The sequence below is a fragment of the Takifugu rubripes genome, chromosome 17 (assembly GCF_901000725.2).
Source record: "Takifugu rubripes chromosome 17, fTakRub1.2, whole genome shotgun sequence".
Classification (NCBI taxonomy): Eukaryota; Metazoa; Chordata; class Actinopteri; order Tetraodontiformes; family Tetraodontidae; genus Takifugu; species Takifugu rubripes.
The window spans coordinates 5283264-5299865 of record NC_042301.1 but is presented as its reverse complement, the minus strand read 5'-3'; the positions used below and the strand labels follow the sequence as shown (position 1 = coordinate 5299865).

Below are 16602 nucleotides of genomic sequence, written 5' to 3'. Positions count from 1 at the left end.
TATTAGTGAAACACAGAAGTTGTAAACAATCAGCATTTTTATTTTTCCCATTAATACTGAATAAAAAGGAAAAAACCAGCCTCACTGGACAATTAAAGACAAACTCTTCTGTGGGACTGAACATTGCCAAAGGTCTCAGGCATAGAAACACGTTCGGGTGATGACTTCTAGAGTGATACGTCTGTGGGTTTGTGTCCACGTTTTCAAGCATGAACCCGTGTGCTGTTCCACTGCGTGGTCCCTAATAACCTCTCAATTACACCACCAGGCCTTTGCAAGCATCTCTGCAAAGTCCTGACTTTGACTTTGCATGACTTTGAAAGAGCAGTTGGTGTTCTGAAATCATTATGTTGCAACATAATTCATATTTCCATACATATAGATCTGGTTTGTACATATTTATTTCGTCAGGACATGTAGTCTCAGCCCCTTGGAGGTATACTATGTGGTGTGATATTAAGAGGGGCTTTGAGGTCTGCTCAGTACTACCGTACAGTACAGTACATCTTCCAGAGGGATGAGGAGAGACATCAAAGTAATCTTGGGATTGAATTGGAGACATTCAGCACCGGACTGAGAGACGTGGAACAGATTGCAGTTGTGTTCTTTGCATGATGGAAATGGCTTCGGTTTCTTGGTTTTATCTCTTTAATATTCAAGTACGAGCAAACTGTACAACTGCATGCAACATACAAGCGGCCCTACGGTATGTGGAACTAACACACGTTATCTAGTTCTTTTTCTTTTTTTTTCCTGTATAAAAAATGTGCATGCAGCTTGGAACTGGTTCTGAAGTCATGCTGGGCCCCGCCCCTTGTCCCGGCGGGAGCGTCCCGCGGGGCCGAACACAGGACGAGCACTGGCGAGTGTCCCCATTCTGTTGGTTACTGTCACATTCACAGAGATGCACGAGGGAAACTGAGCAAACCTGAAACTCAAACAGCGGTTGTTGGTTGATTTTTTTTTTTTGTTTGATTTTTTTTTTTAACTACACATCATTTGTACAATTATTTTTCAAAAAGTTGAACTTTTTGTGGTTTAAATAAAAAAAAAAAAAAAAAAAATCAAGCGGTTGTGCTTGTCTTTAAATTCAAACAGAATGTAAACTAAGGCTCAGCGGGAAGCCTGACGTGTGCCGCGGTGAAAGAATGTACTCCTACAAATAGGATCTTCTCAACGGGACGCTCTTAGAATGATATATTTCTTTCACCCTTGTACCCATACAGTCACCTTCAGTGACATAAATCTATCTGTCAACCTCCTGGGAGGCCTGATATACATCCTTACAAAGACTGGCCTCTCTCACCAGCGCAGGAACAGGGAAAACGAGGCTAGTCTCAAGCGGATAAATCTGTGCCATCGTCCTCACCCGCCCCGGTGCTGCGTCACACTCACGGGCAACGGCTTCATTTCTTTTGTCGGTTTTTCTCCTGGATTTTTTGCCTCCGTGCACACAGCAGACCGACGACATTGTGGCGAGCCTTTCGCTCACTGTAAAACTATTTGTGCCAGTAGTAATAAAAGCCAAAGGAATGGAAAACAAAGCAAAAAAAAAAAAAAAAAACACCAGAAGAGCGCGGCCTCACAGCAGCCATGGTAAACATGTTGAAAAGAGGATTTTCTTTTTTTGTCGTTTTTTTCTTGAGAGCAAGCGATCGGCGATGTGGCTTCAAGGTGTAGGCACCAGAAGAAGGCCCTGTGCTACCCATGACGGAGCGCCCTGCCTGGGTGCAGGAGCTCTGGAGGAGGCCACTACAGAGAAGAATGAGCCACCTACACATCAGGAGGGCGGGGTTCTGTCTCAAGTCCTTACATTCGGATGGGTTCATACATTTCTCTGCTATGACAGTTAGGTAGGATGTAACCCTGCTTTAGATGATTCCTCGTAGAAGCTCGGCCACACACAGAGGAGAAACAATGATATTTCCCTTGGAATGAACACGGAACACTGAAATGTGGCGCTCCCTACAAGCAGACGAAACAATCCGGGACAGTGATTGTGATTGTCGGGTCTCAAAGCTTTCTCCTTTTGACTGTCTTTGACTGATTGTTGTTGTTCTACACTGTCGCCCTCTGCATTTTCTTGCTACAGTACAATTAGCTCGTTGCAGAGTCGTTGGTCCACTAGGATCGGACCCCTACGGGTCCAGAAGAACTGTCGAGGGATGACTGAGAAGCCCGCCGGGTCAGGGAGGCAAGCGTGGGGTCCACCAGGGAGGACGGTGGAAACAATTTGTACCAGCCAATGACTGTGCTTGATAAGTCCAGTTCCTCCAGTAGGATTTGTGCAACTCCCATGAAGCTTTTATGGTCCATGCGACCATAATCCCCCCAAACAATCACCTGAAGGAAAATCATTTTTTGGGAGGGGGTCAGACAGGTTTTCCAAAGTTAGATTTTTTGGATTTAGAGGTTTTTTTGGGGGGGGTTGTGATGAATGATATAGACTTACCTGCAAGACTTTACCGTGCGGGCTTTCCTCAAAAAGCAGTGCTTGCTGGTACAGCGGGTCAAGTGTTTTCCTTGCGATCTTGGTCTTCTTTTTAGCTACATAGGCTCCATTATTCAGCAGATAGACCTTGACATATGGAGCTACAGGAAGAAACAAACCCAAAAAAATCAGTCAGAGCTCAGTGATGATGTGTGTACTGTGTGTGTGTGTGTGTGTGTGTGGCGGGGGGGGTCATGGGTCTTACCAGGAAGTGATTTGGAGCCTGGCTTTTGTACAAGTCCACGAGCTCTGATCACTTCTACCTCCAGCTGACCCTTTTTCTCCATCATACCAATCTGGATGTCACCTGCAAACACAGCTAAAGGTTAGGAAAGGAAAGGAAAGGAAAGGAAAGGAAAGGAAAGGAAAGGAAAGGAAAGGAAAGGAAAGGAAAGGAAAGGAAAGGAAAGGAAAGGAAAGGAAAGGAAAGGAAAGGAAAGGAAAGGAAAGGAAAGGAAAGGAAATCTTACCTATTGCAGGAGTAGCCAGTGTTTGCCTTCCCACTAACTGAGCTGGTCCCAAACCATCCAGGAAGTCACTAAACTGGCTGCTGGCGCCGAGGTTGACTCCTGAGAAGATCAAGCTAACAAAGAAAACCCGCATGAACGGCAAATCTGGAAACACGAAGGGTGTTGAAGGGATTGGTCCCTACTTCCAGATACAACTCTCTGTCCTTACTGAACAACCATTTGAGAGCTACAGGAGCGTAAACACGAAAAAAACAAATCCATTTGCAGCAACAAGGAAATGTCATTTAAAGAGACTCAGCGCCTGAACGCTGATGAAATTGAGCAGATGTTCACCTAATGATGAGACAACAAGCATGTGAGGAGTGTGGAAATGGTGATAAGAACAGGAAATGAGGGGTTTACTGACTTCCCCTCAGAGCTGTAGCTGTTCATGCTGCCGTTGTTGGACTCCCTGCTCGGCTGCCGGCTCATGTTCCTCGTCAGCTCCACGGCCATGCCGGTCTCTGTGCTCCTTTGAATGGGCGCGCCTTTCTCCTTCTTACTTTTGCCCTCTGGATAGAAGAGAAGGAAAACATCTATGTGTCTGCCAGAGAAGGTTGATTGAACAAACATGTCCCCAGAACTGCGAAATTATTAAAATGTTTTCTTCATTTAGTTGTTTTTCCCTGTCCTATAATGTCAGCGACCCCCTGAAAACTCATTTCTGTTCATTTTTCTACTGTAAAACGTAGCTGACCTGTAACCATAGCAGCAGAGGAGGCTGCAGCGTACCTCAGTGGTGCAGGAACATCACGTCTATTCATATAATGACACCTTTTCCATAAAGGGCATACAAAGGGTGTCTATTTCAGTCTGTTTATTTAATTTTATTAAGCTCAGCCAAAGCTGATGCTGTTTATCAGCGATGTGCACAATGACACCGATGTTCCAGCATCAATAAATAATTCACTGTGGGACCTTTGAGGGTGCCACTTCTTGATTAACTTGTAATTTAGGACGCTCTCTCTCTGAAATTTGGTGTCACGCATCTTTCACCCTGCTCATCTCCAAATACTGAGATGAAGAAACATCCTCCCGCTCGTCTGTGTTGGGGTTCTTAAACACAAGCACCCTGGCATCAAGGTCCAGAGCGCCCTTCTAATAGCAGCTAAAAAAACCCAAAATGAAGCAGCATTTTTAGATTTAAAACATATCTCTGTCATATCTAAAGCAAAGGCAAAGACCCGCCCATGTCCTGAATCGGAATCTGGTCATCATGAGTAAACAGGAAATCTTTGGGCAGGGAAGCAATTCAACTAACCCAGTGTGGTTTCAGAGAGCGGCACGTCTCCCTCTGACTCACATCGGCGGCATGTATGTGCAGGCAACGCGGAGGAATCCTGCAAATAACCCTCGCCTAAATACTACAGCGTAGAATAAAAACGACATGAACTTTTTTCATCCAAGTATTTCGAGTTTAGTTCCGATTATTAAACTAAAGGTCTGTAATATATGAAGAAGAGTCCTTCTTACCTGCTTTCACCTCCCTCTCTGTAAAGACTTTCAAATTAAAGCACTATCTTCAATTCTTCCTCTCCTGCCTGCATCACTGGGTCAGACGCCCCTCAGGCATTGTGCTCGCTAATAGCTTTTTATCTCCACTCCAAAGGGAGGGGGGCTTCATTAGAAGCCTGATAGCCCCTGTGGTAGACGCTCATGTTGGTCTCAGAGCGGACCGACGGTGCTTTGCGACTGGGAGCAGAGCTATACGGAGCTCTCAGCTCCTCTTTATTAAGCGACGGCCTACGGGGGGAAGGCGACGGACTCGTCCCCCTACAGAACACTCACAATAAAGGCTTCGGCTGCGGCTCAGCGTTTTGGGGAGCTTTTTAAGCTGGAATTTAAAGCAATGCGGAGACGCTAACTTTGCACTTTTCAAAGTTTAACAAACACTAATGAGAGCAGAGGTTCTTTTCTTCACTCCGCTGGCAGAGGAGGGTTTCAGAGAGATGCAACATGTGCTCTCTTTGTTAGCAAATAACCGTTTCATGTTGAGGATTTTATAACCTAATTTGACTCACTTCCTGTTTTTAAAGCTGTTTTTGTCTCTTAGGCTTTTAACCCCAAATGAAATGTGGCAGTTTGTTGCCTTTTATTGTCAATTGGGTTTCTTTTTACTATTTTTGTCATTTTTATCTTCAGATGGCAGCACTTTGGGGTGCTGTCTTTGTTTTAAAGTGCTTTATAAATAAATTGATTGGCTCTTCAATTTCCAGTGAAACAGTTGATAAAGACTTTAAATGACAGACATTTGATCGTATTCCTCTCTGATAAATAAAACAATACAATAAAAACTGACGTATCTGAAGACATATCTGTTTTTTTGTTTGTTTGTTTGTTTTACTCTATGGACACCCTAAATAAACTGTAACAATTGAAAAATAGTGGCTTCTTTCTGATCCCATTGCTGATGTGAGGCCTGATTATTGGAGGATGAAGGGGAGTGAAAACATGCAGATATTTAAAAGTTAATTAGCTAAACCTTAAGATCCATACCTTACACTGTCACATGACCATCCACTTTAATATCACCACTCCTAATTGAGAATGAATGAACTCCTCCTCTGCACCCTGTGATATCTGGGTTGACTATGGGGAAAAAGTAACTTTGTTTTTTGGATTTAAAGGGTCTAGCAGACTCAACACCACGGGGGACTCACCAGGGCCACTGATCTGGGAAGTGCTGCGGCTGCGACGGTTGCCAACGATCGCCACCACCCGAGCGCTCAGGCTGGAGCGCCTCTTCTTGCCGCCGCCACACACCGTGCCCAGCGCCGTGTCTGACTGGCTGCCGTCTGTTCGCTCCTGAGAGTAGATCTCCCCGCTCACGCTGGAGCTCTTCAGCATGCTGCGGCCCACCGATTGTATCTGCCTGCTGGACAGAGGACAGGCGGCGTGACGGTGTGGAAGTGTTGACGTTACTGTGACTATAATTATTTACTGTACCTTCGTATCAGGAATGCACAACAACAGCATAATGGATAAAAGAATGAATGATGACTTTGACATTTCAGAATGTGACTAAACATTCATGTTTATTTAATCAGAAAGTCAAATAGACAAAATCATATAATTAAATGACAGAGGATAATTGCCATTACTCACAGTGTATCATTGGGAAAAAAAATTTATATATGAATGATTCATGTCATGATCTTAGGTTCAATTTTCTAAAACGAGCCACTAGACTTGGGCAGCAGCTGCACGGTGCCCAATGGTGCCTCCTGGGGGCATGGAGGAGCTGACGCATGTCTGTCCCCTCAGAGGGTGTCACAGTGCTACAGGAGAGCCCAGCTACACTGTCCCTGTCACCTGTGACCTCCTCCAATCCCAGCGGGCCCCTGGCAGCTACAGTCCACTGGTCCAATGACGCCAGAGCGTGACTGGGGTGCGGGAGTGAGGTTTGAGGTCTCTCCACTGCCCCCTGTAGGGCAGTGTGGGAGATGTGTGCAGCAGAGGGGGAGGATGGACGAGTGGTGACCGGGTCTGGAGGACGGAGGGGGTTCTGGCAGTGACAGCACAGGAGGCATGCAAAGAGGGATCTGGGACATGCAGAGGAGAGTACACAAACATCAACAATACACAGACACAACAATGACAACACAATACACTGTATGACATGTGTCATTGTTATTGGACAAAACTGTATTTAAATGATAGCAGGTAGGTAGGTAGGTAGGTAGGTAGGTAGGTAGGGCTCACACTACCTCTCTTACTATTGATGTGTGCACTTTGTTACTTTCATCATCATATCTTCATCCTAATAATGTAACTGACCTCAAACTGACACCTCCTAAATATTGATATCATAATTCTGCTGAAGGAAAAATGCCAGACGTCCTTGTAGGCATCCACACTTTTCATGTTATTCACATTATTCATCCCCAGATATTACTGAAAACTAACATTGCGGGCGATTCTACCTAATCCCGCTTTTTGATCTGTTAAAAAAAGCATCAAGAACAAACTCCTCCAGGACCTCAGCATATTAGCCAGCTAATAAGGAGCACTACATCATCAGCCTGCCCGCTGCAGACAACTGAGATAGAGTCATTTATCTCTCTCATCACATGGCTACAGGTCAGGAAGTGTGTGTGTGCATGTGTGTGTGCGTGCGTGCGTGTGTGTGTGTGTCTGTGTCTGTGTCTGTGTCTGTGTGTGCATGCGTACGTGTGTGTATGTGTATGTGTGTGTACCGGGATGGACATATATTTATTTTTGTTTGATTAATTTTATGTGTTTTATTATTCAATATTCAATATCATCTGTTCTCTCTCTCACACACACACACACACACACACACACACACATACACACACATACACACGCTTGTTTAACCAGTTACCCTCTGCTTTCAGATCTGAGTTCCTCTATTCTACCTTCCTTCACTGCCCTTTACAATGATATTGCATCCTTGCAAGGTTGTGCTGCCCTCTGCTGGTAGGATGCAAGCAAAAATAAAACAACAGGAGAAATGAATGGGGTCTTTTTTTTTATCTCTTTTTGTTGCTGCTTCCATTTCAAATGGGGATCCGCTGATGTCTGTTACTGAGATCCAGACCTGATCCGGCTGCACAGCCACAAGCCTTTGTCGGAACCTCACCATTCCTGATTTATTGATCTTTACCTGGAGTCCCTCTCGTCTCCAGATACAGTGTGTCTCCTGCGCTTCAGTTCCTCGGAAAAGCGTCTCTTTCCTGCTGCCCTCCTCCTTTCCTCCTCCCCATTTACCCCCCATGAGATCCTCCTGTCCTTCTTTTCCTCCTCTAATGACTTGGATCTGAGCTCAGGGTGTTCGGGATCCCCAAGATTCATTGTGTGCATGTTAACACGCATGTGTGTGTGTGTGTGGTGTGTGTGTGGGGGTGGGGGGTGGGGGGGCATTTGAGATTGAAAATGCAAGAGAGAGCAACATGCAGCGGTTAGCGTGCAAAAATAAAACAAAGAAAAGAATTAGCATGCACGTTAGCAACGAGAATTAACAGAGTGTAAATAAATGAATAAACAGAGCATTTGACCACTGACCTCAGTCGCCCTCGGGGTCGTTCTGATTGGATTGACCTGTAGCTGGCGCAACTGATATGGGAGGCACTGCTGGCAGGGGAGAGGGCGGAGGCGTCACTTGCATCGCTTTCAGATGATCTGGCGGACATGTTGTCACTGCTACGCCTTTGTTCTGCATACATCTGTGACGCCAGGTGGAAACGTGTGAGACAGAGCAGGAGATGGAGGACAGCAGACCAAAAGGATGGCTACCAACCTCCCGTTTGGTTTTAAGGTCAATTTCAGGGTTACGGGACACCGAAGGCCGACAGGAATGTACTTTCATATGCAGCCGAGCTCGCTCCTCTCCTGCTAGAGCTGGCATAAGAGAAAGGATGAGACAGGGAGAAATGGAGGGAGAAAATTGGGTCGTTGGCGCTCACAGGTGAAATATCTTATATCATAGCATATATGTAGCATAGCAAAGCATGTTTTTGACGCTAGGTGGCGCATGAGGCGCACTGTTGACGTCTTCATCTGGCAGATTCTGGCTTAATAGATTTTAGTTGCAAGATAAGATGAATTCTTATGTTGCTGGACAAGACGAGATTATTTTAAACAGTATGAGAAATATTTTAACTGGTCCTTTATGGGATGGATTCAACTCTTGTGCACTCTCAAGTGTATGTCAGAGAATCATCAAATCAAAATTAATCAAAGGCACAATATGCACACATTTTTATATTTTAAAGGTTAAGGATTGTAAATAAAAATAACAATAGAGGACGCACCTTGCTCTATGCTGCTGCTTTTAGCAGGAAGCTGAGGAAGCTGTCTGCCTCGGCGCCCCGGCAGGGGGGTCCCAGCAGGAGAGGGGCTGCCGTGCAGGTGTACTCTAAGAGACAGAGCAATTTAATAAAACATTACTATATGTAGAAAAAAGAAAAGCACAAAAATGATCTCAGAATCATATATTGGTGCAATGTCAAGTTAAAAAGGAGGAAGGGGAGGAAGTGTGGGAGTGTGAAATCGGTAGTAATTCCATATATGTTGATATCACAAACTTAAATATCTGCAGATTTACACAACATATATCACATGAACGTCAACTCTGGAGAAAAGTAAATGTTTGTAGCATCATTTTTGACTTGTTCTTTCCATTTAACACACTTAAAGGAACAGAGGACCAGGAAATACACAGGAGGGAACAGTAGGGCTGGCTGTAGCATGCACCTGTCTAGCCGTGGAGAGTTTGGGCAGGACCCGACCAGAGCTGTCTGGCCAAAGGGCCTCAGAGGGCCACCTCTTCCCCTACTGCCCCTCAGGATAGAGGTGGGCTGGATACGACTGGCATTATCAAATAAAAAGAAACGAAAATGTAAAACCTCAAAATTAAGGCAAAAACAAGTTTTAGATGGATATGCGTGCACATAAAGGGAGGAAACAGTTGGTGTCTGGGGATCGAAGGGTCTGCAGAGACGGTACCGGCCCTCTTTCTGACCCTGAACTGGTAGAGGACAGATTAGTCAGTCCGCCATCAAGGGTCACCTGAGAATCAGGCGATGCAGGCATGTCAAACTCAGTCCTCAAGGGCCACGATCCTGCCGGGTTTTCTATCCCACTGAATGCATTTTCAGCCTGGTAGGACAGAAAACCCGGCAGGATCGTGGCCCTTGAGGACTGAGTTTGACACATGTGTTGTACAGGGAGAAGAGCAGACGAGAGCGGACACACCACTGGGGGCGCCAATGCTGACTGGGAAGTAAGTCATCCACTGACAGGTCGGGGGGAGGCACGGTGAGCTGGGTGAGAATGTAATGCAACCCTGTGATCACACCGTCCTGGACAGCCCCGTTTGCTCGGAGAGCGAACTGCAGGGGGTCCAGTAATGGTCCAATCAAAGCTGAGTGTCAGTAGAAGCTTTCAGGCAGGTGGCTAAGACTCCATCAGGTCCTGGAGCCTCACTGGTCTTGGTCAGGGCCAAGACCAGGGTTTTTTGGCCAATATGAGAAGGCTTTTACAGTGTAGCTGTGATCCAAAGTGTAACAGTCCTCTGTGGGACAAAAGCAGACACCTCCTGCCTCAGGAGCTGCGTTACACGGTCTGCTGAGACAAGCTGCAATCCTGGGAAATATGCAAAATGTTTTTACTGGATCGGCTTCACAAGCACACCGGCGCTTTATCTCCTCACATTGACCCTGGAAAACTCCAAAGAGAGCTGCTGCCCCTCCAACCATAATCACTGGAAATCTCTGTGGTAAAAACAACGTAAAAACTCCCATCTGACTTGAGGTTTTGCAACTGTCTCGATTCAGGTTTGATCAGCTGCCAGTAGCCAGTAGCATTACAACAGAAAAAGACTCGTGGAAATACACCCTTCAGCTTAGCCTCATGATGACTGTAAATCTGAAAACAGAACATTGTTCCCTTTGTGTTTTTGTGTCAGAACTTGTTTAATGTCACAAAGCAAATAAAGGATAATATTTACTGTCAATGCACACAAAATGAGCTTGAAAATAAATCATGAAACCCAATTCCATACCAAACAGTTTATATATAAACAGAAGTTGATCGACAGTAATGAGTGATTATAATAAAATAATAAGATGATACTGATCTCACCCCCAGGCTGTTTTTACTGCCTTCTTTAAAGTCTGATTGATTGATTGCTTGAAATGCTATGCTGCTTTTTTTTTTTTCCATTAGAGTCGGGTTTGGTTTTTGTGCAATAGGATATTTCAAGAGAAAGAGAGAGGGATGAGAATCACTCAGCAGAGAGAGCAGGTGGAGCAGTGGGGAAGAGACACGCGCTCTTGTAGAATAGTCCATTTCAAAAGGAGTTCATACCTGTCTCTGTCGAGGAAGTGAAAGTTAGGTTCTGGTCTCAGACAAGTGGTGCTCGCACTCCTCACTCTGTCCAAAGATGGCTGCAGGTCGCTACGCCACCAAAACACGACAGGAAGCAGGTAAAAGAGGGAAAAAGAGGAATAGAAAAGGTACATTTAAAAAAAGGGAAATAGAGGCAGAGAGATAAATCAACAACCATCAGACGGTAACAGTAAATCTAATTAGCCATTTTGAGTCAGGTATTTCTTGTGGCCACAAGTGCTTGTTGTGTTGCCACGGGAACCAGGTCAAAGTGGGAGACAGGAACTGATGACTCTGCACTCACAGCTGCACCCTTGTCACATCAAAGCGCTGTGGACACCAGCTCAGTACAGGCACCACACCACACATGATGCTGGCAGGTCAAAAAAAACCCACAGGGATAAATACGGGGAATATTTCATTTCTTCTCCAGCAGGAAGCTTCGGCATTACTTTGCCAGACAAACAAAAAGATGAAATAAAAAAGGTTGTAGGTGGAGGGGAGACATGGGCGGATGTATTCTTACCTAACAGGGACCTCATCAGTAAACCTGAGCACACGGTGTGTAAGAATGCTACGAGGCTCGCTGCTGCCCCCTTCCTGCCTCGGGGCTGGTTTGCTCTTTAGACATGCAGGGAGGGTGGAGCTGCAGGCCAAAGACCCACAGGCACAGAGAGGCAAAGGAAGAAAAGATTGACACATGCAACTGATAGAAATTAGCAGACAGCAAAATGGCGGAACGGAAAATTTCCATGGATGCTTTAAGTGTATTTTTTTCTAATTTTCTTACTAAGATGAAAAATGAATTAGGTGTGGGATGTGTTAATGTGTGGGGGCACATTTAGCTGTAAAAGTAATGGAATAAACAGTACTCCATTACTTTGCATCATTGCTCTTAAACAACCTGAGATTAAATAACTTTAAACAAGTGGTTGACTTGTAAATGCACTTTATACCAAATTGCCACGTGAGAAACATCCTCTCTCCATTATGTGAGACTGTCCGTCCATCTTTACGCACAGACTGTGTATGGGGAGATTAAATGTGATGTTTATTATGTAACACGATCTACAGATGTGATGTCACTAATCCAGCGTGTGGTGAATCAAACAGCAACTGTAGATCTTTGTAATGTAAAGATTGGAGTGAAAAGAATAAGTACAAAAATGCAGAAAAGCAGCGTTACATCAAGCATCACTAAGAGTTAAAAGAAAAAGGAAAGAACGAGAGTAGCACATGAACAAAAAGTAGAGCAGTTTGGCTGATGAACACACATTAATTAATTGAAGCACACTTACAAACACGCTTACATTTTGCAGACCATTCCAAGATCAAGGAGCTTACACATCCTGTAATGCTCTTGAAACAACTGTTTTCTTCTCTTCTGTGGATTTCGGGGTAGCAATAAAACAAAAATAATAGTTGACAGGACCCGAATGCACAAAAAGTCGAATTGAAAAAAAAACTACCGTAGCTTTATTGAACAGAAATTGGAACAGAAACAGCAGGATGTAAATCCCAACAGCAAAATAATCCACAGAATAATTCCCTGGGTGTGTAAACCAGCCCTTTATAATCCACAAAGACAAAAGATCTGAGATCATTGAAATCAGGCAGACAAAATCCAGGCAGAGACAAGCTCGGATAGAAAACAGGGTGGTTTACTGGGACAGAGGCAAGACGGGCAGGTCGAAAACAGGCAGGGTCGATCACAGTCCCTCAAGGGATGGCTCCTGACATCCTTAAAAACACCAAATAGGTGGGAAGAGGATGTAGGAGTTCACCCTAGAAACCCTCAGCTGGGTGAATGGAGGGAGTTTAAAGGGGGGAACCCACAGGGGAGATGAACAGTGTGGAATCCAAAGGTCCCCACCTTTGGATTCCACACTGTTCCTTTCTTCAAGCAGGGTTCCAAAAGAGGGAACCCTCATCCTCAGACAACTGCATTAAATCTTCCCCTCCAATAGGGCCACAAGGGAGAACTGGCTAATTTCTGAGACTCCATGTGATGAGGAATGTCCCACATGGAGACCCACACCTTTTGGTCAAGCTCGTAGGAGGGAGCTGAAATATGACATGTAGAGTGAAGGAGGGAGGAGTGAGCATGAGTCCAGGTTTGCAGACAGTGGCCGAAAAAGGCCCGAGCTGAAGGGAAATCAAGCTCTCTCTCTAAGGCCAGGAAAAGGGGTGAATGGCCATAGGCACACTGGAAAGGGCCAATTACGGGGAGGCAAGAGTAGCAATGGACCCAAGCGGGCTCTAACTCGGCACCCCAGTAGGAGACCACAGCCACCATAAGGCCATGGAGGCCAAAAATCTCAAACAGGAGCAGCTGCGCAGTCTCTTTTGCAGAGAGAAGCTTGGGCAAGGGCGCAGCATGGGGCACCTTACTGAGACGGTCCACCAATGACAAAACAATGGTGTTGCCACTGGAAGGAGGAAGACCAGTAACAAAGTCCAAGGAGGTATAGCAGCAATGCTGCTCCGGTCATCAAGGAAGGAGCGGCCGCTGATTTCAAATGAGGGAACAAAAGCAGCCAACAGCACCACCACTGCTGCAATTTACCATGTCTCGGCAACAAGCTCCTCAACAGACCGTGCACGAGCAGTGAGAGAGCGATCATATGCCGCAGCAATCCCCGCTGATGAAGAACCTCCTCGACCCCCTTGAAGCAGTATTGTGCAAGAGAAGTGTGCACTAGGTTCCTGGTCTGGCCAGGTTGAGACTAGACCCAAAAGCAGCAAAACAAAAGTTTAAGAATCAAATAAAGGAACTTTATTGAACCCAAATCGGAAGGCAGCAGGAAGAAAATCCCAAAATGGAATAATCCACGGAACAATATCCTCATGTACGAAAGGCAGTCCTTTATGATCCACATAAAGGAGAGAATTAGGTTAAATACTGAAATAATACGGTCTGCAACATGTAAGACCAACACATGATCTGATAGGGGATGACAATACAGAGGGAAGAGCAACATCACAGAGCCTTGATTTAGATTAAATGCACGATGACTCAGCAACTTGGGATTCAACTGACACGACAAAGCTGCAACAGGAATGGCAACATTAGCATAGGAGCTATATGGGCATTTATCTGGTTAGGAGAGCACGGTAACTAGAAATGAGTGTGGGGTAAGGTGGACTGCCACACAGTGTTTTCATACTTACCTGTAAATATCTTTATGGATACCATTTACTAACAGGGGCATTTTGGGGGGGAGTGTGTTGCTGTATCTAGCTGTGCCTCTGGTGATGTGAGGACACGTAAGGCAAGAAAAAAGGAGGAAAAAGATTCAAGGGTTTAGGCTGAACACGAAAGATATCCGTGCGCGTGTTTAGGGAACAGTAGTTGAAAGTGTCTAAAGATTTAATGAATATTTAAAAAGGTCTGATATTGGGATAAATGTTGAAGTAAATGTTGATACGCTTGCATTTCTCTAATGTTTTGCTTTAGCTTACCTGTTTGTGTGCAGGCACTCGGCACTTCCGCCCCGGATGGACCTGTGCATTTCCAGGACCTCACTGCCGTTGCCGTGACAACGAGGAACAAATCCAACACACAAGAGAAGAATTTAAAAACCGATTCCCTTAAAACTATTTTGTCAATGAAAGAATCTCCTAAACCTGAGCTCCCACAGGTTACCTGTCCTCGGAGTACTCGTAGTCTGAATCACCAGAGCGCTGGTGCTCTAAATGGGAGTCATGATAGTGGGAGGGAGAGTTGGACTGGTGCCGGTTCTGATGGATCTCGTCCAGACTCCTGATGAAAGCAGAGAAATGATCACATCATGGCTGCTACAATAAGGTCAACACTTGGTGTAACTGTCGATGGATGGATGGATGGATGGATGGATGGATGGATGGATGGATGGATGGATGGATGGATGGATAGATGGATAGATGGATAGATAGATAGATAGATAGATAGATAGATAGATAGATAGATAGATAGATAGATAGATAGATAGATAGATAGATCGATCGATCGATCGATCCAGACCTTTGCATGGGGACGTGTGCAGGTCTTGACCGGGCCCTGCAGCAGTCCTCTCTGTGAGGAGACACCGAGCGGGAACGATGCTGGGCGGCGCGTTTCTGCTCCGGTACAGCCAGGGTGCTGCCTCGATCCCTCTCCCTAGAATTACGCTCCGTACCTACACACAGATCCAGCACGGGCACCCGCGCACACAGGTGAAAAGCAGAACATCCAGAGACTTACACTTTTTTTTTTATTTGCAGTGCAGAAACAAGAGTGTGGGCACAAATTAAATGACAGTCAATACACACACCAAGCGATTGGCTGTGTGTATTTACTAAGAACACAATACCTTGTGGGCAAGGTGCTACACTACAGTTTAAACAAAAACGTTTCTAAGAAAATAGACACAAATAAAGAAGCAAAATGATTTGGTGCCATTCTTATGATCGATTGAATGCAGCAATGCAGATATTTGAAAGCGCCTGAGATCAGTTCAACCACAACCTGCTTGCATCCGTCAGTTTATAACGCTGTGCAATATAAAGTGCAGTTGTGGAGTCATTTTCATCTTCAGGTTTTCACAAATAAATGCACCGTTCTTGGTCTGTAAAGTGGTCTGTAAAGACACTTTAATTACACGGTTGATCCAGTTTTTGTGTAGACAGATAAGGGGCCAAATGTGCCGACACAAAAACACCATTTTGGCAGAACATCCCATGCACAAAATGGTGAGTGGAGTCTGCAGTATGCTGCGAGGAGCAGGATCACTGCGAGGGGAAGTGGTGATTGCTAATTATATACCATATACGTATCATCACTGGGTTGGTTGTGTAGATCGACAGTGTGTTTTAATATTTTAACGCTCCTCACTCGGCCAAATGATACCTCAAACAAAGGAGCTGTGGTGGGATTTACACTCGTTTCACCGACTTGTGAGGTGACTTGCTTTCATTTAGGACCAGAGACATGCTGGGAATGGCTGGAATGACCGTGCAATTCTAGTCTACCATGCGCTTTAGTGGGAAAGCTTATAGTCCAGCAGAGGGGAGGATATTCCCTGATGCTAACTTGCAGTCCACGAATAATATTATGACAAATTGCTGGGTTGAAATGAAAAATATGGAGGAGTTTGGGGGAGAAATGCAAAAGGGTCCCTCTCAACCAGTGCTGGACAGGCTAACTAACAGGCTAACAGCACACGGTGCTCAGAAACCATGGCCCCCACCCACCTTCATTCATCAAACCATCATCAAACTCTGTATCAATGATGCGATGAGACCCTACACATGTGCACGCACGCCCGCACATTAACACGCACAAACACACGTACACAAATACAGGAGGATAGGACAAGGTTAATATTTCCACAAAGAATTGATCACAGACAATAACACAAGTAAACAGGGAATAAATCGCTCTCTATCTCACGCACACGTATAAACGCACACACGCATGATACACATACTCTGTAGTTTCTTGCTGGGGCTGTCCTTATGGAGATGTCTGCGTGGGAGGTACGGGGACGGCTGGGGCAGCGGTATGGAGGACAAGTCGTGCGTCTGGAGTTTATACCAATGAGGAATATCATCCAGCAGAGCCGTCTCCAACTCAATCAGGATCTGAGGAAGGACACAGCGACGAGTCAAAGCAACACACAAGTGACATCAAAATCTTAAGGTTGACATTTAAACGTAGCATTTTATAATATACATAATGTAATGAAATCCCGCAGAGAGATAGCCTGGGAAACTAAGAAGTAGAAGGTGACA

The 16602-nt window shown here is 45.2% G+C and overlaps 1 protein-coding gene across 8 annotated transcripts in view; it reads right to left on the bottom strand.

Annotated features, from left to right (window-relative positions):
- The window catches only part of LOC101062341 (regulating synaptic membrane exocytosis protein 1-like), a 36793-nt gene continuing 20191 nt past the window's right edge, over nt 1-16602 (bottom strand). For 4 of the 8 annotated variants that reach the window (XM_029850868.1, XM_029850871.1, XM_029850870.1 and 1 more), the window contains 16 exons: nt 16299-16452; nt 16063-16113; nt 14855-15008; nt 14498-14614; nt 14314-14376; nt 10831-10920; nt 9217-9330; nt 8775-8878; nt 8261-8361; nt 8026-8186; nt 5661-5875; nt 3368-3512; nt 2962-3074; nt 2697-2798; nt 2453-2592; nt 1-2343 (listed from right to left, as the gene is read on the bottom strand). In XM_029850868.1, coding sequence (XP_029706728.1) covers nt 2125-2343; nt 2453-2592; nt 2697-2798; nt 2962-3074; nt 3368-3512; nt 5661-5875; nt 8026-8186; nt 8261-8361; nt 8775-8878; nt 9217-9330; nt 10831-10920; nt 14314-14376; nt 14498-14614; nt 14855-15008; nt 16063-16113; nt 16299-16452 — 2043 coding nt within the window. In that variant the 3' untranslated portion in view covers nt 1-2124. Of the gene's footprint in view, nt 2344-2452; nt 2593-2696; nt 2799-2961; nt 3075-3367; nt 3513-5660; nt 5876-6006; nt 6543-8025; nt 8187-8260; nt 8362-8774; nt 8879-9216; nt 9331-10830; nt 10921-14313; nt 14377-14497; nt 14615-14854; nt 15009-16062; nt 16114-16298; nt 16453-16602 lie in introns of those variants that run through there. The other 4 variants (XM_029850869.1, XM_029850873.1, XM_029850875.1 and 1 more) reach the window with 4 other exon arrangements.